Source organism: Choloepus didactylus, chromosome 7 (genome assembly GCF_015220235.1).
Source record: "Choloepus didactylus isolate mChoDid1 chromosome 7, mChoDid1.pri, whole genome shotgun sequence".
NCBI classification, from domain to species: Eukaryota; Metazoa; Chordata; class Mammalia; order Pilosa; family Megalonychidae; genus Choloepus; species Choloepus didactylus.
This window is the reverse complement of record NC_051313.1, coordinates 108,924,314-108,950,704: the sequence shown is the minus strand read 5'-3', so window position 1 is coordinate 108,950,704 and position 26,391 is coordinate 108,924,314. Positions and strand designations below refer to the sequence as shown.

Sequence of the window (26,391 nt, the reverse complement as noted above, 5' to 3'; positions counted from 1 at the left end):
TGAGATTCAGAGACTTATGATCCTATAGCTAATAAGTGGCAAGTCTGGAACCTTATGTTTGCCTTTTACTTTATAGATTTAATGTAAGTCTTTCTTACATTATTATTTCATTGAATTCACACAACACCCCTATAAGTAGATATAACTTTTTCCACCATATAAATAAGGAAGCCAGGTTTCAGTGAGGTTCAGTTAATTTGCCCACATTACTCAACTAATAAGTGGCATAACAATAATTACTATAAATTGAATGCCTGTTCTATGCCCAATTATTCTGTGCTAAGCACTTTACATACAGTATTTGTAATCCTCTAAACTCTAAAGGGAAGACGTTGTTTCTGTTTTAAAGATGATGAAATAGGGTTTTCCAAGTGTGTTTAGCTTGAAAGCAGTAAAGCCAGGATTCAAATGCAGGCCAGCTTTCCATCTATATAACCTATATTGCATTAGAGATAAAAGTATGTCTCTTTCTGAGATGATTAAGATTTAGTCCTTAGAGAAGTTGAACTAGAGTATCCTAGGCTAGATAATTACATGAAAGACGTTTTTAGCTGTGTAGTTATTTGGCCACTGATTCTTATACATATATTTTTAAGACTGATAGTGGAATAAAACTTAAAATTATGTATTATATGAATTGCTGGTCATATATGATAGTAATTTTAGCTTATACTATGAACTTGCAATGGAATTTTCTTCCTGGCTAAAATAGAATTTTTTGCTTTCCTTGCTTAGAATTCTTTATTAGTAAATGAAGCTTAGTGTTTGAATTTGATAAAAATTGGTAGCTCAAATTGCTTTTGTTGAACTCAGTCTTTAACAGTTTATCTTTCTTGAATAGTGAATTGTTTTTTGTTACTTCTCATAAAAATACTAAATTTTTTTTTACTAAAAGTTAACAAAATGTTTTATTTGAGGTGTTACATTTAATTGGAATGGCACTACAAGAAGAAAAACAACATTTAGAGAATGTCATGGAAGAGCATGTAGTAACATTTACCTTCACTCAGAAGATATCAAGTATGTATCTACCCTTTTACTAAACTTTTTACTAAATATAAGTGATTTTAAATATGTAATATAACCTTATTTTATAACAGGTTTTAACTGAGTTACATTGAATCCAAATATTTGAGACTATTTGTATACGTCTCTCTATTAAAGGTACTTTATCAGATTTAACATTTTAATAAAAATACTTAGGGCCTGCAAATTCTTAAAATACATATGTTACAGTTGATTTAAAAAAGAAGGGAAAGTTAAAAAAAAAAAAAAGAAGAAAAGAAAAAAGACAAACAAGGAAAAAAAAAAAAAAAGATGTAGTGCCCCCTTGAGGAGCCTGTGGAGAATGCAGGGGTATTCGCCTACCCCACCTCCATGGTTGCTAACATGACCACAGACATAGGGGACTGGTGGTTTGATGGGTTGAGCCCTCTACCATAAGTTTTACCCTTGGGAAGACGGTTGCTGCAAAGGAGAGGCTAGGCCTCCCTGTATTTGTGCCTAAGAGTCTCCTCCTGAATGCCTCTTTGTTGCTCAGATGTGGCCCTCTCTCTCTGGCTAAGCCAACTTGAAAGGTGAAATCACTGCCCTCCCCCCTACGTGGGATCAAGACACCCAGGGAAGTGAATCTCCCTGGCAACGTGGAATATGACTCCCGGGGAGGAATGTAGACCCGGCATCGTGGGATGGAGAACATCTTCTTGACCAAAAGGGGGATGTGAAAGGAAATGAAATAAGCTTCAGTGGCAGAGAGATTCCAAAACGAGCCAAGAGATCACTCTGGTGGGCACTCTTACGCACACTTTAGACAACCTTTTTTAGGTTCTAAAGAATTGGGGTAGCTGGTGGTGGATACCTGAAACTATTAAACTACAACCCAGAACCCATGAATCTCGAAGACAGTTGTATAAAAATGTAGCTTATGAGGGGTGACAGTGGGATTGGGAATGCCATAAGGACCAAACTCCACTTTGTCTAGTTTATGGATGGATGTGTAGAAAAGTAGGGGAAGCAAACAAACAGACAAAGGTACCCAGTGTTCTTTTTTACTTCAATTGCTCTTTTTCACTCTAATTATTATTCTTGTTATTTTTGTGTGTGTGCTAATGAAGGTGTCAGGGATTGATTTAGGTGATGAATGTACAACTATGTAATGGTACTGTAAACAATCGAAAGTACAATTTGTTTTGTATGACTGCGTGGTATGTGAATATATCTCAATAAAATGATGATAAAAAAAATACATATGTTTTCATTTATAAGCTGCAAAAAATAATGAGTCCTTAGATATGGGTATGGTATGTAATTTAAACTCTAGGATATGCTTTTAAAAACAATTTGTAACTTTTTGCTTGTTTTGAAAATAAGAAAATTAGTTGTAGGGGATTAGATTATCATTTTATATGTTTTATTTTATATAAAGTAGTGTGACTTTTTTTAGAAGACCAAGGAGATATTTCTAGCTTTTTATTATGAAAAATTTCAGATATCCAGATAAGTCAGAATAGTTTCTCAGCAAACACCCGTAGTTCTTCCACCTTGATTTAATGGTGGTTAACATTTTGCTACATTTTCTTTTTTATATTTGCACACTTGTTCCGGTTTGCCAATGCTGCCAGATAGCAAAACACCAGAAATGGATTGGCTTTTATAAAGGGGGTTTATTTGGTTACACGGTTACAGTCTTAAGGCCATAAAATGTCCAAGGTAATGCATCAATAGAGTACCTTCACTGAAGGATGGCCAATGGCGTCTGGAAAACCTCTGTTAGCTGGGAAGGCACATGGCTGGCGTCTGCTCCAAGTTCTGGTTTTAAAATGGCTTTCTCCCAGGACGTTCCTCTCTAGGCTGCAGCTCCTCTTCAAAATGTCACTCTCAGTTGCTCTTGGGGCGTTTGTCCTCTCTTGGCTTCTCCAGAGCAAGAATCTGCTTTCAGTGGCCATCTTCAACTGTCTCTCATTTGCAGCTCATCTCTCAGCTCATGTGCATTCTTCATAGAGACCCTCTTGGCTGTAGCAAGCTCGCTCCTTCTGTCCGAGCTTATGTAGTGCTCTAGTAAACTAATCAAGATTCACGCTGAATGGGGGGGGGGGGCATGCCTCCATGGAAATTATCCAGTCAGAGTTATTACCCACAGTTGGGTGGGGCATATCTCCATGGAAACAGCCTAATCCAAACATTCCAACTTAATCACCACTACTATGTCTGCCCCCACAAGATTGCATCAAAGAACATGACTTTTTCTGCAGAATATGATATATCCAAACCGACACAACACTTTTGAACCATTTGTTATACACATCATAAAATTTCACCTCTAAATATGGCCAGTTGTTACAGAATAGCCCACACTTTAGATTTTACCGATTGTTTCCTTGTGGCGGTGTTTAACCTGTTCTTCTATCTTCTGTGTTTCCTGTAAACTGGAAAATGAGTCTTGAGCTTGATTAGCTTCAGGTTAAACATGCTGGGAGAAATAGTCCATAGGTGATGCTTAGTTCTTCATATTGTATCACATCAGGAGACACATAATGTCAGGATGTTCCACTCCTAGTGATGTCCAGTTTGATCACTTTGTTTAAGTGGTGACTACCAGATCTCTCCATTGAAAGGTGAGTTTTTCTTATTTTGCAGTTAGCAATTAATCTGTGGGGTGATGCTTTTGACACTATAAGAATATCCTATTCCACAGCAACTTTTTACCTTATCATTTTATCAACCACTTATGGTACTTTCTGAATCCGTTGTTTCACTGGAGGTTGCAAAATAGTGATTTTTCTAATTATGCAATTTGTTCTGCATTTGTTAGCATTCTTCTCTAAGTAAGCAGTTGGTCTAATAACTATTGCCTGGAATGATGACAGACTTGGCTCTTTTTCTTTTGTTTTTTTAATATTCTCGTGGATTTTTATTTATTCAAGGTTTTATAGTCAGTTATAATCATTATTCCTTTTGATGCTCAAGTTGTGCCAAGTTTGGTCAGTAGTTCATTCATTGAAGCTGGCTTCTGTGTTCTTTTGACCCATCCTATTAGTATTTGAGTATCACTTTGCTTTCTGGTACAGAAGATGTTGCAAGCTTACCTTGTACTTTCCCTGCCCCAGACCTGCAGTTAGCCATTTGCTGAGGGTGTTTAAATGAATTTATGGTAATATAGGAATTTATGAATCCCTTGAGAGTAAAGGATTATTTCTGTAACTTTGTTCAGTGTCATGTTCTCTCTCATTTCTTTCTAAATGATAATGACTGTCAGAATACTAGGTACTATGATTAGGGAATAGGGAGGAAGTAGTCCACTTGCTGCTACATCTCTAATATTCCTTTTTGTCCTCATCCAAGTGTAAATGAGAGGAAGGAGGGGAACTGCCTTTTCCCACAAGGCTTTCCCTACTCTTTTTCTCAATAAGTATTTCTTTCTATGGATTAACATTGTGTCTTTTGCCTTGTCTTTAGAGCTTTTACTTTAGGGTAATCACACAGAAAATTCTCTAATTGCATTTGATAACCATTACAAGATTTCAGGTTCCCTCTCAGTTCTTTCTTTCTTTCTTTTGTTGTTGATGTTGGTTTGGGGGATTTTTTTGTTTTGTTTTGTTTTATGAGGAATCATTTTCCCTGGACATTCCTTTTATTTCTTTAAACATCCTATATACTTAAGACATTTTATATGTATATATTTGCAAAGAAACCTTCCCCTTATCTAGAGTCAGATCCCTAATCCACAGCCATAGAATTTTAAATCTAGAAGGATATTAAAAATCACCTAATTCAATCTCTTTCCCTCATAAAGAAGAAGAACATTTGGCCAGAATAACAACACTTAAATTAAGAGAATCAATAACTGAACATTTATGACTGCAAAACTGAATCAACCAATACTGAATTTAAATGTTCTCTTGATTTTTTTTTTCTTCAAATATGATTTATTTAGTTATTGTGGCTTTATTTTTCCACCTTAGAACCTGGTGAAGCACCAAACAACTCTCCTAGCATACTAGCAATGCTGGAAACCCTACAAAATGCTCCCTACCTAGAAGTCCACAAAGACATGATTAGGTGGATATTGAAGGTAAAATTTCCTGCATTGTCTGCTTTTTGTGAGAAAAATTAAATATTTATTTGTATATTTCAGTAATCTTTCATAGCTTCAGAATAGCTGAAACTTTTCTTTTTGTAGACTTTTAACGCTATTAAGAATATGCGGGAAAGTTCATCTACCAGTCCTGTGGCAGAGACAGAAGGAACCATAATGGAAGAGGTATAAGAAGTAAAATATGAGAATACTGAAAAATTATAACAAGTTCACTATAAACAAATTAAATCTATCTGCAATTAAGTTGGTATTATTCACAAACATTTAAATTCTAAGAAACATGTCACTATTTATTTATCTGTTGTGGCAATTTTTTAGTCTGGTGGTTTTCATTTTAGCATGTAGGTTGATTAAGAAGTCTTTTCTCTTATTTAAATAAGATTGTAGAATAATTTTTATTTCTGTTTTGGGAAAAAATGTGCATTTAGCATCTAATGGTCTCATTGAGTGAAGCGTAATTTCAGAGTTCAAGGGACAAAGACAAAGCTGAGAGGAAGAGAAAAGCTGAGATTGCCCGACTACGCAGAGAAAAGATCATGGCCCAGATGTCGGAGATGCAGCGGCACTTTATTGATGAGAACAAAGAACTCTTTCAGCAGACGTTAGAACTAGATGCATCTACCTCTGCTGTTTTTGATAATAGGTAAAAAATGATAATAATTTATTAACAATTTTTAAATAACTTTTGAATCTCTAGACCAGTGATTCTCAACTAAGGGGTGCAATTTTGCTTTTTTTTTTTTTTTTTTTTTAAATACACTTTTAATCCTCGAGTAATTTAGTGGGATTGATGGGTAAATTTTGTGATGGGTTATTTTCCTCCAGTTAGAGGAATTAATCTTAGAATCTGAGTTTATTAATTTTAGTGTTTATGAACATATCTTTGACAGTAGATAATTCACGTGTATATTTAAACTATGTCATACAGAAGCTCCTTGGCATTCATAAAAGAATGAGTACCCAAGGCTCAGTTAAGAGTGTCTGGCTTCTGTGTTTCATATTGGATTGCTGTGAGGATTAGAGGAGATAGTGTTGAAATATATGAAAGACATTTGACCACCTATGTGTTGAATATGGACATACCTGGAGCCTACTGTTTTATGACTAGTATGTTGCAAATTAATGTATTATGAATAGGGAAACTTCTTAGACTCATTAATCATATTTATCTTCTTTTTATTGCAGCCCTGTGGTTTCAGATATGACACTTACAGCACTGGGCCCAGCACAAACATGGGTCCCTGAACAGAGACAATTTGTTACCTGTATATTGTGTCAAGAGGAACAAGAGGTTAAGGTGGAAAGCAGAGCAATGGTCTTGGCAGCATTTGTTCAAAGATCAACTGTATTGTCAAAAAATAGAAGTAAATTCGTTCAAGATCCAGGTAAATCATAGCAAGAACCTCAACCTCCCAGTTAATAACTGCCACTAAGGGTGCTTGATGATATACAGAGATTTTATTAATCTAATAGTAACTCCATGGGCTTGGAGGTATCTTAGGCAGAAACTGCATCTTATGAATTTACCATTTTATGGATGTGGAAACGCTCAAGGATTCAAGGAAAAACTGTTTCTTCATGTATGTCATTTATGTACTTTGGTACTTAACACTTTCCCATTCTTCAACACACTTGCAAAGTCTTAATAATTTGTTAACAAATTGAAATAACAAAAATAATTATTTTGTTTCGTGGAAATGCCAGGGTAGAAATCGTAGAGAACAGTGGTACCCATTACCTATGTCAAAAGCAATTCTTGAGCCAGATTCTAATCTAGACTAGTGATAATGTTGCAGATAATATTCCCCAGAAAACAGATTCTTAAGATAGAGATTACCATGCAGCACATCTTATGGAAGCCTTCGGATCAAAATCTGTGAAAAGGAAAGGAATGAGCAAACTTGGGCAAAGGGAGAAGTTGAGCTATAATGCCATCCAAGGAAAGGCCTGAATTTACACCTTGGGTTGCTCTGGCCCTGGGTGGCCCTTCAGAGTTGTTCAGAGTTGGGCCAACAGGACTGGGTCTTTATACCCTAACTCTGCTCAGTAACTGTTGGGAGCCGTCCCTGAAAGGAGTTGCGACCTTGAGCAAAGCAGTTTTCTCTCAAAGAGAAGTGATTGTGGAGAGCCTTCTTCCAGCTGTTGAGGGAATAATTCTTTCGTTCCTGCAGGGGATCTGGGCTGTATATCATTGTGTCCACCATAGATACTTTTATGTCTCTACTCGTAGGCTTATTTTATATGTGTATATGCCTCAACTATCCCAGTAGACGTCTTGAGAGCAAGAGTTTTGTCTCAGGAATTCCCAAAGCTCTTATTTAGCAAAGTGCCCTTTCACATTGTAGGATTGAAAGGAAGTTGGAAGACCCACTGATAGGATTGCCTTTTCTCTAAAAGGAAAGTATTCACAGTGTGGCTGTCAAGCACTCTGGTTAAGAAAGATTGGTCTGCTTCATCTTAAAAAAATAGTTATATGAACTACGTGATTTTAAAAATTTCATTCCAGGCCAAGGACAAAGTTGCTAATTTTATTTAATTTTTTTTCTGAAGAGAAAACCTTGGCTGGCTGTTAAGTATATTTTCCAAATGCTTTCACAATTTATATTATAAAAGATTTTCTTTGTGCTGTGACATTTGCACTGTTCTAATATATAAAGAAAACTGAAACTTGTAATTCTTTCTACAATGTTATGGAATTTCTAAGATTGCTAGCTTATATAGAGAATTCAAAAAATTCCTAAGGAAACCAGGCACCCATTTTATGTTCTTTTTTCTTCTCTTTTGAATGTAAAATATTAGCACCAGAACAGAAGATGCTGTCTCAATTACCTTTTTTTTTTAACCCCTCTGGTCTGGATTGCTGTTTTAGATAGTTTATTGTTATTTTGGCTCTGGTAGTGTAGCTGTGGTTATTCTCTGCATGAGTGTCTTTAGGCAGAATCTCCTCTAGGGAGAGCCCCAATACTGCCAAAATATCTTTTTTGTTATAGATCATTGTAACCCAGCTTCCCTGAAGGTAGTAAAAGGCAGCCCCATGAAAATATTCCTTTTTTACCTTGAGCTCAGGCAGTTATCCAGAATTGGCTTTTTCTCAGGATGGAGGAAATTTGAGTCTCTCAGTGCCCTAAAAATATGAGATGTTCAAAAGATTGGATATACTTAAATACTGAGTTCCAATTTCAATTAACCATTCAGGGATGTTTAATGAATTTGCTCAGGGTGATGAAATTTAGAGTCCTGCTTTCTAAATAATCCAGGATCTTGCATTAATTATTAGTATCACAAATGAAAGAAGTAAACTGGTATTCCATTTCAAGTTTACAAGCCCTTAACAAAGATTTCACAATTTAAAGTTGTACATGTGTTATAGGAAATTAAATGCTTGGTATTTTGTTTGTTTTGTAATGCAGAGAAATATGATCCATTATTCACACAGCCTGATCTGTCTTGCGGAACACACACTGGTAGCTGTGGACATGTTATGCATGCCCATTGTTGGCAAAGGTAATTTATATTCTTAATATTAGTTGAGAGACGCTTATCTGAAGGCTCAAAATTCAATTTTTAAATAAAGATGCTCCTTTCTAAAAAAAAGGGAGAAAGAACTAAAAATGTTAAAGAACAAAACTCCGTATCATTATCTAATGAATAACAATTAAAATTGGTTTGTTTTGTTATAGAAATAAAGGATCATAATTTATCCAATATATATTATGTAGCTTTATATTGAAGTCTTTCCTTCATCTGTTCAAGGAAGGAAGGGAAAAGCATCCATATTAGTTAACAAACTGGGTTTTTACAATGGGATAAACTCTAGAAGAGTAATGTTACCCTTCTTCGGTTCCAAGGTAAATAATTATTGACTGAAGGTATTAGTATTTGCCTCATTGCTTCCCAAGATTGTCATGGCTCCTGTGCTAAGATGAGTTGACTCCAAACTTCTTGTACCTTGGTGCTTTCTGTGCTTCTACAAATCCCTACCATTACTCAAGCATCAAGCTCATTGAGTTACCATGAGCTGCCCCTAGCAAGTAACTAGCAGCCCTGAGAAAGTGGCTAGACAGCACTAATACCAGGAAATTTCTGTTGATGCTTTGTGAATGCTTATTTTTGCAAGGCAGTCATTTTTTTTTTAACTTCCTTTTATTGGTATATATTCACATACCATGCAGTCATACAAAGTGTACAATCATTTGTTCACAGTACCATTATATAGTTGTGTGTTTGTCACCAAAATTAATTTTTGAACGTTTTCATTACCACACACACAAAAATAATAAAAATAAAAATTAAAGTGAAAAAGAACAATTAAAGTAAAAAAGAACACCAGGTATGTTTTTTTGTTTTTTATTTTTGTTTTTGCCCGTTTTTCTACTCATCCATCCATACACTGGACAAAGGGGAGTGTGAGCCACATGGCTTTCCCAATCACGTTGTCGCCCCTCATAAGCTACATTTTTATGCAATCGTCTTCAGGATTCAAGGATTCTGGGTTGTAGTTTGATAGTTTCAGGTTTTTACTGCTAGCTATTCCAATTCATTAGAACCTAAAAAGGGTTATCTATATTTTGTGTAAGAGTGCCCACCAGAGTGACCTCTCAGCTCCTTTTGGGATCTCTGCCACTGAAACTTATTTCATTTCATTTTACATCCCCGTTTTGGTCAGGAAGATGTTCTTCATCCCATGAGAGCAGTCATTTTTTATATTCCTGTTTTCAAACTATTAACCCATTTGGATGATAAAAACAACTCAAAAATAAAGTGCCAGTGTAAAATCATTTTAAGATTTCCATTTTTGGATTATTTGTGGAAACAATTTATTTAAAATGTTGAAGATTGTGACTTGCATTGAAAACAATTACCATCATTTTTGATACCTCATGTTCTCTAATTGTAAAGGTATTTTGATTCCGTTCAAGCTAAGGAACAGCGAAGACAACAGAGATTACGCTTACATACAAGCTATGATGTTGAAAATGGAGAATTCCTTTGTCCCCTTTGTGAATGTTTGAGTAATACTGTTATTCCTCTGCTGCTTCCTCCAAGAAATATTTTTAACAGGTAAGGTTTATTTCCTAAAACCTTTATAATAAGGCAACAGTTTGCTTTGACAATACTAAAATAATTAACTGAGAACAAAATCCCTCAAGGTAAATGCATAACATCCTCCATATATTTTCTGAAATAGTCATTTTTTCTAGCAGAACTGCAGAATATGATTTTTCAGTTTTAGAAAGGAACAGGCCAAATGTCAAGCAGTACATTAAATACATGTACATACATGCATAAAAATATAAATAAATTTATGTACCCGTAGATACAATAGAAGATATAAAATTCCTGGGTAGTAATGAAAACTAAGTGTCTTTTTTATTTTTAGAGACCCTGCATTTAATATCTGTACTAAATAGCCTTCTTCAGTAATCTCTCCCATACTTTTTAAGAGATGCTCAGTAAACTGATAGAGGGAGGAGGGACAGCTCAAACTGACTTTATTGAATAATCTAACATACTGAAAATAGTTTTTGGTGGTTTACTGGCTCATAGCCTCAGGAATCAGGCCAAAAATGAAAACCCATTGTTGTGTTTAAAATGGAAAATTTTGTCGTTTCATGATTTGGGGGTACTTTTGGTTAATAGTAGAAATGACATTTCAAATATGTATTTGATATTGTCTACTATTCAAATCTTATCTTTATTTCTCAGTTTAAAATTATGCTATTGATCCTAGGTACACCAATACTAATTTAAGTTTTATAAATATGAATCATCTATTTATTCCTTCACTACTATTTGGATTCAATTCAAAGTGAAATCAATTTTTTTCTTCAATTTTAGGAGTTCAGACTTTGGTGTCTTATAAATGCTATCACAAAATGTTTTTATAATACCATTAGATTTGAATGTAAGCCCATGTTTTTCATTGATTAAAGAATATCATGGTACATGACTTTTCTATAAACCTATGTCTCTAATTAAAAAAAAACTTATACTAAGTGAAAGAAAGCATATGCAATGTACTACATATTGTATGATTCCATTTATATAAAATGTGAATATAAATAAATTTATAGAGACAATTAGATTAGTGGTTATGTTAGAGCTGGGAAAGTATAGAGGGATTGAGAGGTGACTGCTAAGGGGTGTGAGGATTTTCTTTTTGGTAATGAAAATGTTCTGAAATTGATTGTGGTGGTGAGTGTACAACTCTTTGATTGTATATTATAAAAGCCATTGATTATACACTTTGGATGGATTGTACAGTATGTGAATATGTCTCAATAAAACTGCTTTAAGAAAAGAATATCATGGTGCTGATTCACATCTGGATTTGAACCGATGAAGAAAATAATCATAGTTAGGTTAAGGATTAACTGCATATAAGGATAAATCACCTTTGTTGGATCTCAGCCATCTCTTTTGTGGTTGAGATTTCTTTTTTTTTCCCATGAGAGGCAACTTAGCATAATTATTACAAACACATGCTTTGGAGTCTGGTAGAGCTGGGTTTGAATGCCAGTTCTATCCTCTATATGGCCTTAGTCAAGTTACATAGCTCTAAACCTCAGTTTCCTCATCTGTAAAATGGGGACAGTTATATACTCTTATTTCATATGAATATTTTGAGGATTAAATCTAAGTGCTTGTTACATGATAAGCACTCAGTAAATATTAGTGGTGATGGTGGTGATAATTGTAATGATTACAAAATAGTAGCAAATTCCAATACTGAAAGGAATTGATGTTTTTGACAGATAATGTTAATAACATCATAATGACAAATAGGTTTTTGTTTCCATTGAAAATATATAAACTGATATTTTTAAATACAAAAAATTTTCCCCTAGCTTTTTTTTTTTTTTTTTTTTTTTTTAAGTATTTGAAGTATGTTTAAAATATTATGCCCATTATCATTTAAGGAGTCTTTTTGTATCTTAAACTAAGTAACAACAATAAAATACTAAATGCTTTCTATAATCTTTTCTAGCAGGTTAAATTTTTCAGACCAACCAAATCTGACTCAGTGGATTAGAACCATATCTCAGCAAATTAAAGCATTGCAGGTTCTTAGGAAAGAAGAAAGTACTCCTAGTAAGTTCTAATAACCTGCTTTCATTTTTCTCTGAAGTCTGAGATTGTTGGAAAATGTACTTCCAGAAGAAACTGTTTAAAAGTGTTTTAAAAGTGAACCCTCCTATTTTAAAATTTGTTTCAGTCTAATCTTCTCTAATCAAATAAATTTGACTTTATTGTACTACTTCTTAGGCCTTGAAAACTCAAAAGCTCATGTAAAGTTTATAATAAGTATTTCTCATTTATTCCCCCATTTTATTGAAGAGCTTCTGGGGGTGGGGGAGATGTAACTGAATATTAAAAAGGTAGCTTTAGTTCTCGGTGGGCTGTCTCATCTCATTGTTGGCATTACTAAGGGCTTCCCAAAGTTTTATAGACCATGCATTGCATGTACAACTTTGTGGGGAAGCAATATGAGTAGAAATTTATATCATTGGCTTTTATAGAAACAATATAGTACTACTTCCTTTTCTTATCTGCTGTAGCTATGTTCTAGCAGCTATAGTCTTATTGGAAAAAGTGCAACTGACTAGGAAAGTGCTTTGTCCAGCCAAACAACAATTTTTTTACACTTTTTATGGATGTTGTGCCAGTTTTCTTTTATGAATGGAAATTTTTTCCTATTGTTTTTTAATTTCTTTGACTTATATGACTGAAATTTATAGAAATAAGATCATCTGTTGAATAATAGTATAAAATGCCTATTTCTATAGATACTGCCTCTTCAAGGAATTCAGAAAATGTGGGTGAATTGCAGCTTCCTGAAGGGTTTAGGCTTGATTTTCATCCGAAGTGAGTATAATATTTTATTCCTTTTAAATTTGGCCCACTGGAACTGAAAAATTAAGTCAATAGTTAGTGGGAATGTGATTTGTCAGGCTAAGGAGCAGAATGTTATAGGATGTTGATCTTGAATTCTGAGGTTTAAGCATTATGTGATGATATTTATTGCAGGTATAATGATAAAAATGTAAGAACCATGTGATATGTTTAACTCTCACCAACTGCTCCCTACTCTGCATTGCTGACACCCTGCTATTATACCTCTTTATTTGGTTCTTCTTAACAATACCCTACAGTACATCTAAATCCAAACTGCTCATCTCCCCAGCCAAATTCTGCGCTTCCTTCTGACTTCCATATTTTTATGTATGGCCCACAATCTCTTAGTAACCCAGAATCGAAACAAGGGTATTTCCAGCCCTATTTCCCCCTGCAGCCAGTTCCTTACGAAATACAGCATCGATTCTGGAGCTAAACTGCTTGGTTCAGATCCCAGGACAACTGCTTACTAGCTGTGTGACTTTGAGCCAATTTCTTGATCTCTCTGTGCCACAGTTCCCTCTTGTGTAAAGTGAGAATAGTAGTATCTACCTCTTAGGGGTTATGAGAACAAAGGGATGTAATATATGTAAAGCCACTTGGAAGCTGTGCATGGTACATACTAAGCAACTCAATAAAAATAGTTCTGATAGGGTTAATACTGTTAAATAGAAAAAAAAATCAGTCCTCTGTCTCTCTCACCCATCTCTAGTTCTGTCATTTTGTTTTTTTCTTCTGGTATTTACTTCCATATTTCTAATTAATATGCTGTAATCTGTTGTCTCTTGATTTTGTCTTTCCCGAGGCTAATAATAACCTTGTGTTTTTTTTTTTTTCCTGTACTTGGTTTTCTATTAATTTATTGGTAATTTTTTTTCTAAATGCTGATGGATGTGTCAGGTGCCTAGCAATACCCCTTCCAAATGTTCACATCTATCAGATTATCTTTTATTCTGGGGCCCTCTGTCCCACAGCCTTCTGTCCTCCTGTACCAATCAGTACAGTAGCATAGCTGTCATCCGAAGATTTTCCTTTGCCATGTTCCTCTTGTGTCCTGGATCCCATGTTTTCCTTTTTCTTAATTAACTCCCTCATTTTGTGCAAGTGTATCCTCTAGTACATTCCTAAGAAAAGGTCCTGGATGATAAATTATTTGAGACCTTGCATATCTGAACAAATGTTTATTCTGTCCATATGCTTGACTGGTAGTTTGGGTATAGAATTCTGGGTTAGAAGTAATTTTTCATCTAGAGTTTGATGGCTTTTTTTTCCCTCAAATGGATCTTAGCATCCATTGAGAAAACACCATTCTGGTTCTTATTTGTTCTTAACTTACTACTTTTGGAAATTGTTGGGATCTTCTCTTTATGCCCAGGGTTCTGAAATTGCTGTAAGATATTCCTGCTTATGCTTATGCAAATCGTTTTCATTCATTTTTCCCAGATTCTCAGTGGACTCTTTCATCTGAAGATTCATGTCTTTCAGTTCTCAGAATTTTTTGTTGTTTTTTGGATGATTTTCTCCTCTTAATTTCTCTGTTCTTTTAGATGGCCCTACTGGTAGCTTACTGTTGCCTTCTTGCTCTGATCTTCAGTTTTCTGTTTCCTACATTGTCTCTGTTTTCTGTTAATTTTTATATTGTCTCTGCTTTTTTTCTACTTGTTTGTTTTGGTTTATCTCTTTCATATTTTGATGCTTTCCTTAATTGCCTGTTGGTCCTTGGGTCAATATTCATATTCAGTATTCAAGAATAAGACACTAGGAAGCTCACTGGAAACCTGATGGACAGGCTGGAGCTTACTGGCTTGTGAGCCTCACAGTAAGGTGATCAGGCCCTCAATCTTTCACGTGGGGACCCCTAAATGTCTCTTGTGTAGAATGGCTTTTCCCTGAGGATTCTTCACAGGAGAAACGAATTTCCATGGCAGTGGGTATCCATTGCTGATATTCTCAGAACAACATGAGGAAAGAGAGCCAAGGTTCTCTTAGTTTAGTCTGTAGACTTTCACCTAATACCCTGTTCTCAGCCCTGTGCCTCATTCCTGCTAACCCAAATAGATCATAATTCTTCTCAGGCAGGGACAGTTTGCACAACTTTAATTCCTCTTTGTATACAACCATCATGTGATAAATATTTAAGTGGTTAAATTTCAACATAGCAAATAGCTTTTTTTTTTTTTTTTTAGTTTTTTTTTTTAGTTTTTTTTTTTAATTGCAATTTTATTGAGATCTAATATAACATACAATCATTCAGTGTACAATCAGTTATTCATAATATCATCATATAGTTGTGCTTTCATCATCACAATCAAACTTTGAACATTTCATTACTCCAAAAAATAAAATGAAAATTAAAGTAAAAAAGAATATCCAAAACATCCCATTCCCCTCCTCCTCCCATTGTTCATTTACTTTTTAAAATACAGTTTAATTGAGATATAGTCACACACCCTACTGTCTTCCACAGTGTACATCAGTTATTCACAGCACCATCATTCAGTTATGTGTTCATCCCCAGAATCAATTTTTTTATCTTCATTTTATTGAGATATATTCACATACCACGCAGTCATACAAAACAAATCGTACTTTCGATTGTTTACAGTACGATTACATAGTTGTACGCAAATAGCTTTTAAGAAACTCTTAAGCACACTGTTTTGAACTAATCCTATACATGTTCACTTCAGGAACCCTTATTCTGAAAGCATAAAAGAAATGCTGACAACATTTGGAACTGCTACTTATAAGGTGGGACTAAAGGTTCATCCCAATGAAGAGGATCCCCGTGTGCCCATAATGTGTTGGAGTAGTTGTGCATACACCATCCAAAGCATAGGTAAGAGATTAAGAGTTGTGTCTCTCTTTAAGTCACAAGCGTACATTGACGTGATTTTTGTGTAGAATCCTGTTTTTAAATAAGATGTGAAAAGTTGGGAAAAATAATAGAAAGACTTTGAGACAGGAGGTATGACAAAATACTAGATTGACAGTTTATAAATTAACCACAACAGAGAACTCATTTTGATGGTAGTTACAGTTTCTTGTCAGTTGAGGGAATGTCTTCATTTTTACTTTTCATCTAAAGTTCTAGGGAAATGACTTAAAGATTCCAAAACCTGACGATATTTGTGCTTTCTGCAGAAAGAATTTTAAGTGATGAAGATAAACCATTGTTTGGTCCCTTGCCTTGCAGACTGGTAAGTTCTCAGTGGGCTCAGTTCAGGGAAGGGTGGCATGGAAATAAGGTCATTTTGCTTTTTTTAATTTTAAAACCTGAAACATTTATGTAAGTGTGGGTTCACTCCTTTCATAGTAAAACCCTATTTAAGGATATTGAAGAAGTAATGTTTATGGTTTAATGTATCATGATTTTTGTTTTAAATAGACTTCAGCCAGTAACTGTACCTCTCTTTTCATCCAAAGCACTGGTTAAGCACTTGAAAAGATGGAAAAAAATTTAAAACAGAGTGGTCGTTCTCAAATTTTTAATGGTATACTTGTACATAAAGAACAGAACACACCCTCTAATGCATTTGACCATCTTTTTTCTTTAATTCAATTTTATTGAAATACATTCATTCACATATCATACAGTCATTCCAAGTATACAGTCAGTTGTTCATGATACCATTATATAGTTATGCATTCATCACCACAATTAATTTTTGAACATTTTCATTACAACACACAAAAAAATAAGAATAAAAATTAAAGTAAAAAAAGAACACCCAAAACATCCCATCCCCCCATCCCTCCCTATTATTCATTTACTTTTTGTCCCCATTTTTCTACTCATCTGTCCATTCACTGGGTAAAGGGAGTGTGAGCCACAGGTTTTCACAATCACAGTCACACAGTCTGAGCTATATAGTTACACAGTTGTCTTCAAGAATCAAGGCTACTGGGTTGCTGTTCAACAGTTTCAGATACTTCCTTCTAGCTATTCCAATATACTAAAAACTAAAAAGGGATATCTATATAATGCATAAGAATAACCTCCAGAATGACCTCTTGACTCCATTTGAAATCTCTCAGCCACTGAAACTTTATTTTGTTTCATTTCATTTCCCCCTTTTGGTCAAGAAGGCTTTCTCAATCCCATGATGCCAGGTCCACATTCATTCTCAGGAGTCATTGACCAACTTTTAAAAGTAGCATGTAAATAATTACAAATTAATGTCAAAAATTAGTACATTTAATGCCTTGGAAAATGAAAAAGGAATATGCATTCATGGCTTGCTGATTTTTACTCTGTGGCTAGCATTTGATGTCATACACTACCTACTGTTCATAAGCTTTATAATCTTAGAAATGCCTTTGAAAGCAAAATCTTCTAATTTTATTCATGTACAATCACCTGAAGAGCTTTTTAAAATTCTGAGACCTTACCAAAGATCAAGTAAATCAGGATCTCTGGTGATAGGACCCAGGTACCAGATTGAGAACCATTGATTTAAGAGCTTAACCAAGAAATGAAAACCGGTGTAGCAAATCCAGTCAATTTTGATGACTCAGCAACTTGTTTGCTGGCTTTTTTTTTCATTGCAAACACCTGGAGTCTCAGGACCCCTTGTTAATGGTTTCAGGAATATAGGTCCTGAATCAGAGATTCTCAGCCAAGGGTTGTGCATCAAAATCCTCCTTAGGGCTTTTTTTAAAATATAGATACCTGGGCCCCTTTAGACATACTGAATTAGAATGTCTAGTAGTAGGGTCTGGTTGAAACTGGCCTGAATTGTGTCTTTATAGTAAAGTACAGAATGGCAGTTCACATTTAGATCAATCTTGACTATGATATTTTATGCTACAGTGAATAAGAGTTGATAAGTGTATTTATTATTGAAAAGGCAATCACAAATGTATAGAATGAATAGTTTTATTTTGTCTCGTTTTTAAAGCAGTTATTATACACTTTCTTGATTCTATATACTTCTGACTACCTCTTCAGCGTGCTGTTAATTCTTCTCATCTCTTTTTCCTGTTAATGTGATACTGTATTGTGTTAATTTATAATCAGTTTACATTGAATAACTGCTGTATGTTAAGCCAACTTTGCATTCCTGGAATAATTTCACCCTGATCATATTGTATATTATCCTTTTATATATTGCTGTATTTGATTTGCTAGCATTTTACGGAGGATTTATACATTTATGTTCATAAGAGAAATTAACCTAGTACTTCCCTTTCCTATAATGTCCTTGTCAGGTTTTGGTATGAAAATTAGTGTTCTAGTTTGCTAATGCTGTGGAATGCAAAACACCAGAGATGGATTGGCTTTTATAAAAAGGGGGTTTATTTGGCTACACAGTTACAGTCTTAAGGCCATAAAGTGTCCAAGGTAACACATCAGTAATCAGGTACCTTCACTGGAGGATGGCAAATGGCGTCCGGAAAACCTCTGTTAGCTGGGAAGGCACGTGGCTGGCGTCTGCTCCAAAGTTCTGGTTTCAAAATGGCTTTCTCCCAGGATGTTCCTCTCTAGCAAGCTTGCTCCTCTTCAGAACGTCACTCAGAGCTGCACTCAGTTTAGTCTCTTTGAGTCAGCATGTTTTATATGGCTCCACTGATCAAGGCCCACCCCCGAATGGGTGGGGCCACACCTCCATGGGAACATCTCATCAAAATTATCATTACCCACAGCTGGGTGGGGCACATTCCAAGCAAATCTCTGCCCCACAAGACCACAAAGATAATGGCATTTGGGGGACACAATACATTCAAACCGGCACAATTAGGTTAGCCTTATAAAATACCTTCTGTTCTTTAAATTTTATTAATTTAATTTATTAAAGTATATAGCCATTAGGGGCTAACTCCTATTTTCCTGGCCACACTCTTCAAACATATACACATCTCCATTCACCTTTCTCTCCTATGTCGAATAATGAGGGGTCCCTTCCCCTGTCAGAGGCTTATCCTTCCACCTGTTATCTGGTGTCCATCTCCTCTCTATTGTTATCCCTTCTTTTACCTTTCTGTCCTAGCACTTTCCCTGTTTGATAAACATTCTGAGTTATCCCTCGTCTTATTTTTGCCCTGAACATTATCTTCCTTCTGTCTACCACCCTGGCATTTTCATTCTTTTTTACAAGTAGGCTGTTTTAAAGCATCTTTCATTTTATTATAGAGGTAATCTATTTTCTACACATGTATAAAAATGTGTCAATACAGATAAAGTGGGGGGAAATATATATATATAGCATCTGCAGTTTTTAATTTCATTTCACATCCTTTCAGACTGCTTGTGGATGTGTGTGTGTGTGTGTGTGTATAATTTTATACACAGCAGAACTTCTTTAGAGAATAATGTATACTGTCTCCATTTCCCAATTTCTTGCTAACCATTCGCTTTCAACTCCCTGTAATTTGGCTTCTGTGCCTAACACTTTTTCACTTTTTGGAAACTGTTCTTGCCAAGTTCACAAAATGATCTTGTGATTATTGCTTTGGGTGGGCATTTCTACACCGTTATCTTATTTGACATGTGTATTTACTTATTCTGTTAACTACTTCCTTCTGAAATCTATTTTCTTGCTTTATTTCTGTGACAATCCTGGTTTTCTTCCTACCTCTCTAGCTGTTACTCCTTAGTCTGTTTTCCCTCTACCACCCTGTAAATGTTGTTTTAAACCCCCAAAGTTCTTCCCATGAGCCTCAATCATCTGATATTCTTCCCAAGGCATCCCCATCTATGCCTCTGATTTCAGTTACATCCAGATGCTTCCCATGTGTGCCTCCAATCCAGCCTTTTATCTTGGACCCAGATCTGTTATCTTATTGCCTGCTTCATTTTTTTTCACCTGGATCTCCAAAAGGCACCTCAAATTCAGTAATCCAAATTAAATTATTTTCTTTCCGTAGTCTTGGTCATAGTTAATGTTACCACTCCATCCAGGAGCTGAAGTCAGAAACTTGGAAGTCCCCTTGGATGTATCATTTGACTTCAGCATTCACATCCAATTGGTCAATAGAGTCTGTTGAATTCCCCTCATGCTTATCTGTCCTATTTCTTCCATTCCTGCCTCTACTTGGTGTTTGGCTCCATATCATTTTTGCCTAGATTATTGTAGCAGTCTACTCTGAATCTCACCCTTCTCTAGTCCTTCATCGTGTTTATAGAGGGATTCCTCTATAAAGCAACCCTCATCTTATCTCTTCATGCCTTTACAAACTTCTTACCTGCCCATTTCTCCATTATCACCTCCTGCCAAATCCATAGTCCAGACTTGCAGAATCACTTCTAGTCGTCAAGCCTTTGTATATTCCATTTCCTCTGCTTCAAGTAGCCCTAAGCAGACTCGTACTCTTTAAGATGCTCTTCAAGCTTTATCTTCCCTGGGAAACCTCTCTGAGCCATGTGCTATGTGTTAGATATCCCTTAAACTGTGATACTTTCCTCCTTCATTTGTCTCCTCTCCTCTTCTCTTCCCCTCTTAACCCCCAGAACTGTGAGCTCCTTAAGAGTGAGAGGAGGGAGAGTAAGTTTCATTTTAAGATGTTCAAAACCAAGACCTGATGTATAATGGGTCCTCAATATTTTTTGAGCCAAACAACCTTATGTAAGAAAATTAAGCAGGAAGGAAAACTCGTCGAATTATCATCCATCTCGCTTTTGCATATAGCATGTTTATATTTTTTGTAGTTTTGTTGCTACTATATTCTTCGCTTTAAATTGATGATTTTCTCATTATTGCTGCTTAATTCCCATAACAGCTTTTAATGACTGCAGAGACCCTGATTTATGCAATCATTTCTAAATTGTATGGTAACAAACATCTTCTTTAACATAGGTTCCTCAATAATTGGAGTATTTGCCACATTTTAGAGTACCTCTATAGAATAAATATGAAAAAAGTACTGCGTCAGATTCTTAGCATTCTCTGTTACTTGCTGTCTGTGTTGATCCATGCATCCTTTTTTTCATAAGAGAGCCAGCAGCATGAGGAGATAACTTTTATATATTCAGCATACAGATATATTTCCCATTCCAATCATTTCATGTTGGAGACATGACATTTAAGATGTCTGTTCTATCCCATCGAGAGAGATTTCATTGTACATCCATCTTTGCTTTAACTGGTTGTGCTTTGTATTAGCATTCCTGAAAGAAGAGAATTACTTCACATGCTTGTTTCTTTATTAATTGTGTCATTTTCCTTATTTCAGGATGACTGTCTTAGGTCACTGACAAGATTTGCAGCAGCACATTGGACAGTTGCATCACTTTCAGTGGTGCAAGGACACTTCAGTAAACTTTTTGCATGTGAGTTAGCAATATATTTACTGTATATGTTACTGTGATTTCTCATCCTCTGTAATTTTGAATGGTACCACATTTCTCCATTATAAAGAAAATGTTTGGCGACACTGTTTATCTTATATACAAGGTTATAAATGCATCTGTATCTTATAAAAAGATAATTCTAAACTAGATTATATACATTTTAAAAATAACTTAATACTTAAATTGGCATATAAAATGGACTAATATTTCTTTTTAAATATTTAGCCTTGGTGCCTAATGAGAACCATGAAGATCTTCCATGCATATTAGATATTGACATGTTTCATTTATTGGTGAGTATTTTGCAACTTATGTATGAAGTTTTATTTGTCATACTACATAACTTTACCTTAGGCTTGATGAGTGATGTGAGGCAGACAGGAAGAATTATCATGTGATAAAACCATTACCACTTTGATTATAATTCTTTTCTGAGAAGCCTCAGAAAGAAAATATTAAGGAACTTAGTTGAGAAACTTGTGTCAAGACACACTGTCTTATCTTCCCTCTTATTTTGCTTTGTGGCTGAGGTCAGTAATTTAACTTCTCCTTGCTTTCTGCCTATAAGAAGGTAAAAAATAACACCAGCAGTGTCAGGGCTGCTGTTGGCCCATACAGTGTCTTTGTGCATTTTAGAAAAGCTGGGCAGATACAGCCTTGTGGTCACACTGCTTAGCAGTAGACAGTCCCTTTGTATGATTTAGGGAAAGATGTGTCTTCCGAGCAGGTACAACCAGGTGCCCAGGACACACAGCTGCCCAAGCAACAGGTAACCTGAATTTCAGCCCACCTCAGCCCCTAATGCTATCCCCTTAATCTCTTTGTGCCTCAAATTCCAGACTTTTAAATTGGTTAGTACCTACCTCATATGACTGTGAGAATTCATTGGGATAATCCATGTAAAGAGCTTAAAGCAACATGAACCTAATAAATGTTAGCTGTTATTATTGTTCCCATTGCTACTACTAAAACCACCACAATTAACACCACCATACTGGAGGTTAACAGGAGAGCTAGAATTTATTATGTCTCTGAGGGCTTTCGCATAACATTCTCTTTTAGTCGTTACTTCATTGCTACTAAGGTGTTAAAGACACATAGATTCTATCTCACAAGGTTCAGAGATGTTAACTTGCCTAAAAAGCTCGTGAGAGGAGGAGCTGGGATTCATGAGTCCAAAACCCATGTTTTTCCACTACTTCCTAGAAAGTTTCCAAGTGCTATTTTTATTATTATTGACAATAAGCTTTGTATAGGGGAACCATTGGATAAATGAAATGATAGTGTCCAGACTCCCAAGTAATTTCATTTAACCAGTCTGTGTGGGATTTCTAATGAGTATTCTTTTTAAGAACAAAGATTTCTGAAGGGGAGGGCTGAGCTCAGAAGAGGATCCCATTAAGAAAATGGAAACATGTTTGGCTATGAAAAGAAAGGCAATTTGTGTCTGACACTGATTCTGGTGTCTAGGTGGCCTTGGTGCTTGCTTTCCCTGCGTTGCAGTGTCAGGACTTTTCAGGGATCAGCCTCGGCACTGGGGACCTTCACATTTTCCATCTGGTTACTATGGCACACATTGTACAGATCTTACTTACCTCATGTACAGGTAACTCTTTTTTTGGTCAGCTTTTTGAAGGAAGTGCTTGAATTTTCTCAATTAATTAAAAAGTATTAGAAGAAAAGGTACTTGGACAAGAATACTATATGAACTATAATTAAGCTACTTGCTTTTCCAATTTATTCTCATGTGAAATGTTTTGAAATAAATTCATTTCTTCCATTAAAATCTCCTAACAATGAGAATGTTTTTATATTTTCTTATTTAATAAGTTCAATTATTTGAATAGCAAAGTAGTTAAGCCCCTTAGAATTTTAAGTCTTAGAATGTCAATTTTGTTCTAACTTATGTATTTGTTAATGCCCCCATAGGTTTTACATTCAAACTTCTTGTTTTTAAAACATTTTAAGACAATCCGTTTAGTTGATTTTAGTCCCAGCAGGCTGCTTGACAGCCTGAAGCACACTGGCTTCCTCTTCAAAAGCCTACTGAGTCCTCAGTCTGATGGAAACCAATATATCTGAGAGATTAAAATTCTTTGTGTTTTGTAGTAGTGTTTTCTTATTATATGTGAGTGTATGAATATATTTGAGTGCTTGAAAGATTTAGACATCAACCATTTTGACAATACTTCATAGGTAAATAAAGAGTATTACCATCTCCTTTTTTTTCCAGAAGACAATGGCATGGATCAAGAAAATCCCACTGGTGAAGAAGAATTAGCAGTTCTTACTTTGTATAAAACACTTCGCCAGTACACAGGAAGGTGAGATCATAATCTTTATATGATAGGCATTTCCCCAAATATAAGTAGGTGATAACATGAAAAAGGAATTTAATTGTTAAGTAAGGGAAATTGCTGTCGGTTTATGTGTTTTAAAAAGAAGGTGGATTCTAGACATAGGGAACTGGTGGTTTGATGGGTTGAGCCCTCTACCGTAGGTTTTACCCTTGGGAAGATGGTTGCTGCAAAGGAGAGGCTAGGCCTCCCTATAATTGTGCCTAAGAGCCTCCTCCCGAATGCCTCTTTGTTGCTCAGATGTGGCCCTCTCTCTCTAGCTAAGCCAACTTGAAAGGTGAAATCACTGCCCTGCCCCCCTACGTGGGGTCAGACACCCAGGGGAGTGAATCTCCCTGGCAACATGGAATATGACTCCCGGGGATGAATGTAGACCTGGCATCGTGGGACGGAGAACATCTTCTTGACCAAAAGGGGGATGTGAAAGGAAATGAAATAAGCTTCAGTAGCAGAGAGATTCCGAAAGGAGCCGAGAGGTCACTCTGGTGGGCACTCTTACGTACAATTTAGACAACCCTTTTTAGGTTCTAAAGAATTGGGGTAGCTGGTGGTGGATACCTGAAACTATTAAACTACAATCCAGAACCCATGAATCTCGAAGACAGTTGTATAAAAATGTAGCTTATGAGGGGTGACAGTGGGATTGGGAATGCCATAAGGACCAAACTCCACTTTGTCTAGTTTATGGATGGATGTGTAGAAAAGTAGGGGAAGCAAACAAACAGACAAAGGTACCCAGTGTTCTTTTTTACTTCAATTGCTCTTTTTCACTCTAATTATTATTCTTGTTATTTTTGTGTGTGTGCTAATGAAGGTGTCAGGGATTGATTTAGGTGATGAATGTACAACTATGTAATGGTACTGTAAACAATCGAAAGTACAATTTGTTTTGTATGACTGCGTGGTATGTGAATATATCTCAATAAAATGATAAAAAAAAAAAAAAAAAAAAAAGAAAAATAGGGGAAGGAAACAAACAAACAAACAGACAAAGGTACCCAGTGTTCTTTTTTACTTCAATTGCTCTTTTTTACTTTAATTATTATTCTTGTTATTTTTGTGTGTGTGCTAATGAAGGTGTCAGGGATTGATTTAGGTGATGAATGTACAACTACGTAATGGTACTGTGAACAATCGAATGTACGATTTGTTTTGTATGACTGCATGGTATGTGAATATATCTCAATAAAATGAAGTTTAAAAAAAAAAAAAAAAGGTGGATTCTAAATGTAATTAATCCCACTAGTGGAATGCTAGGGAGGGGATGGAATGGGAAGATTTAGGCTGTATATATGTTTCCACAATTGGAAAAAAAAAAAAAAAAAGACAGTCTAAATAGATGACAGTTGAATGCCAAGGATGATCCTGGATGGGATCTGAGGATGGAGATAGGAAGCTCAAAGGGACACAGTTGGACATAAGAAAAGAAAAAGGAAATACAGAATGTAAACTTTGTATCAATGTTGAATTTCTTAAACTTCTTAGCTGTGCTTAATGGAATTGCATAAAAGAATGTTCTTGTTCATGGGAATTGTATATGTGAATTATAGTGTTCGTTCAAGGATGTGTGCAGCCTGCTCTCATATGTTCAGAAGACAGAGCAATAGATGATGGATGATAGATAGGGAGGGAGGGAGGGAAAGAAAGAAATGGCGGTGTAACAGGATGTTAAAGTTGATGGATCGGGGTATCGGGGGAGGGGGGTCAGGGTATGCTGGAGTTCTGTGTATGGGGTTTGTATTGTTTTTGCAACTGTTCCTATAACTTTGAATTTATTTCAAAATAAAATTTAAAAAAAAAAAGTAAGTTACACCATAAATAAATAAAAGAAACCCTTCCTTTAAAAAAAAAAAAAAAGGTGGGAAAGATGACAGAATAGGGAGCTACAGGACTCAGTCCATCCTCCAGGGCAGCTAGTAAACAGCCAGGAACTGTCTAAAACAACTGTTCTCCAGGGGCCATAATGCTGTATAATATCCAGGGAAGAGCAGGAGGAGGAGGAGGAGACTGATAAACTGCTGTGAATATATGATGGAATATTATTCAGCTATCAAACAGAATGAAGTCCTGATGCATGTAACAACATGAATGAACCTTGAGGATATTATGTTAAGTGAAATAAATCAGAAATAAAAGAACAAATACTGTATGATTTTACTATTGTGAACCAATTATAATTGGCAAACTCATGAAGTTAGAGTTTAGAATATAGGTTACCAGGAGATATATTGAGGTTAGAGAATGGGGAATTGATGCTTCACTTACACAATGATTTTCTACATAGGTTGATGGTAAAAGTTTGGAAATGGATGGTGGTGATGGTAGCACATTATTGTGAGTATAGTTAGCAGGCCTGAACTGTACAGGTGAATGTGGTTTAAAGGGGAAACTTTAGGATGTATGTGTTACTAGAATAAAAATTGAAGGATAAAACATAGGACTGTACAACACAGTGAACCCTATTACGGATAAAGGACTATAGTTAATAGTACAAGTATAAGAATGCTCTTTCGTAAATTAAAATAAATGTATGACACTGATGCAAGTGTTAATTATAGGGAGACATGGGAAAAATCTATGAACCTAATGTAAACTATGGACGATAAGTATACTATTTTAATAATCTTTTATCAATTGTAACAAATGTAACTACTGTTAAAAAATTACAATTATTTTTAAAAGTGCTGTCAGAAAAAGGTGGGGGCATGATCTGCAGGACTTCTCAGAACTTTTAATATACTAACACACTGGAA

The 26,391-nt window shown here is 35.5% G+C and overlaps 1 protein-coding gene across 9 annotated transcripts in view; it reads left to right on the top strand.

The window, feature by feature from the left end:
• The window catches only part of UBR2 (ubiquitin protein ligase E3 component n-recognin 2), a 177,350-nt gene that overhangs the window by 134,096 nt on the left and 16,863 nt on the right, over positions 1 to 26,391 (top strand). For 7 of the 9 annotated variants that reach the window (XM_037844915.1, XM_037844917.1, XM_037844913.1 and 4 more), the window contains 15 exons: positions 918 to 1,020; positions 4,962 to 5,071; positions 5,180 to 5,260; positions 5,560 to 5,738; positions 6,281 to 6,480; positions 8,506 to 8,599; positions 9,995 to 10,156; positions 12,084 to 12,187; positions 12,883 to 12,961; positions 15,682 to 15,830; positions 16,136 to 16,191; positions 21,164 to 21,260; positions 21,507 to 21,574; positions 22,752 to 22,887; positions 23,515 to 23,605. In XM_037844915.1, the coding sequence (XP_037700843.1) occupies positions 918 to 1,020; positions 4,962 to 5,071; positions 5,180 to 5,260; positions 5,560 to 5,738; positions 6,281 to 6,480; positions 8,506 to 8,599; positions 9,995 to 10,156; positions 12,084 to 12,187; positions 12,883 to 12,961; positions 15,682 to 15,830; positions 16,136 to 16,191; positions 21,164 to 21,260; positions 21,507 to 21,574; positions 22,752 to 22,887; positions 23,515 to 23,605 (1,709 nt within the window). The remainder of the gene's footprint in view (positions 1 to 917; positions 1,021 to 4,961; positions 5,072 to 5,179; positions 5,261 to 5,559; positions 5,739 to 6,280; positions 6,481 to 8,505; positions 8,600 to 9,994; positions 10,157 to 12,083; positions 12,188 to 12,882; positions 12,962 to 15,681; positions 15,831 to 16,135; positions 16,192 to 21,163; positions 21,261 to 21,506; positions 21,575 to 22,751; positions 22,888 to 23,514; positions 23,606 to 26,391) is intronic. The other 2 variants (XM_037844916.1, XM_037844922.1) reach the window with 2 other exon arrangements.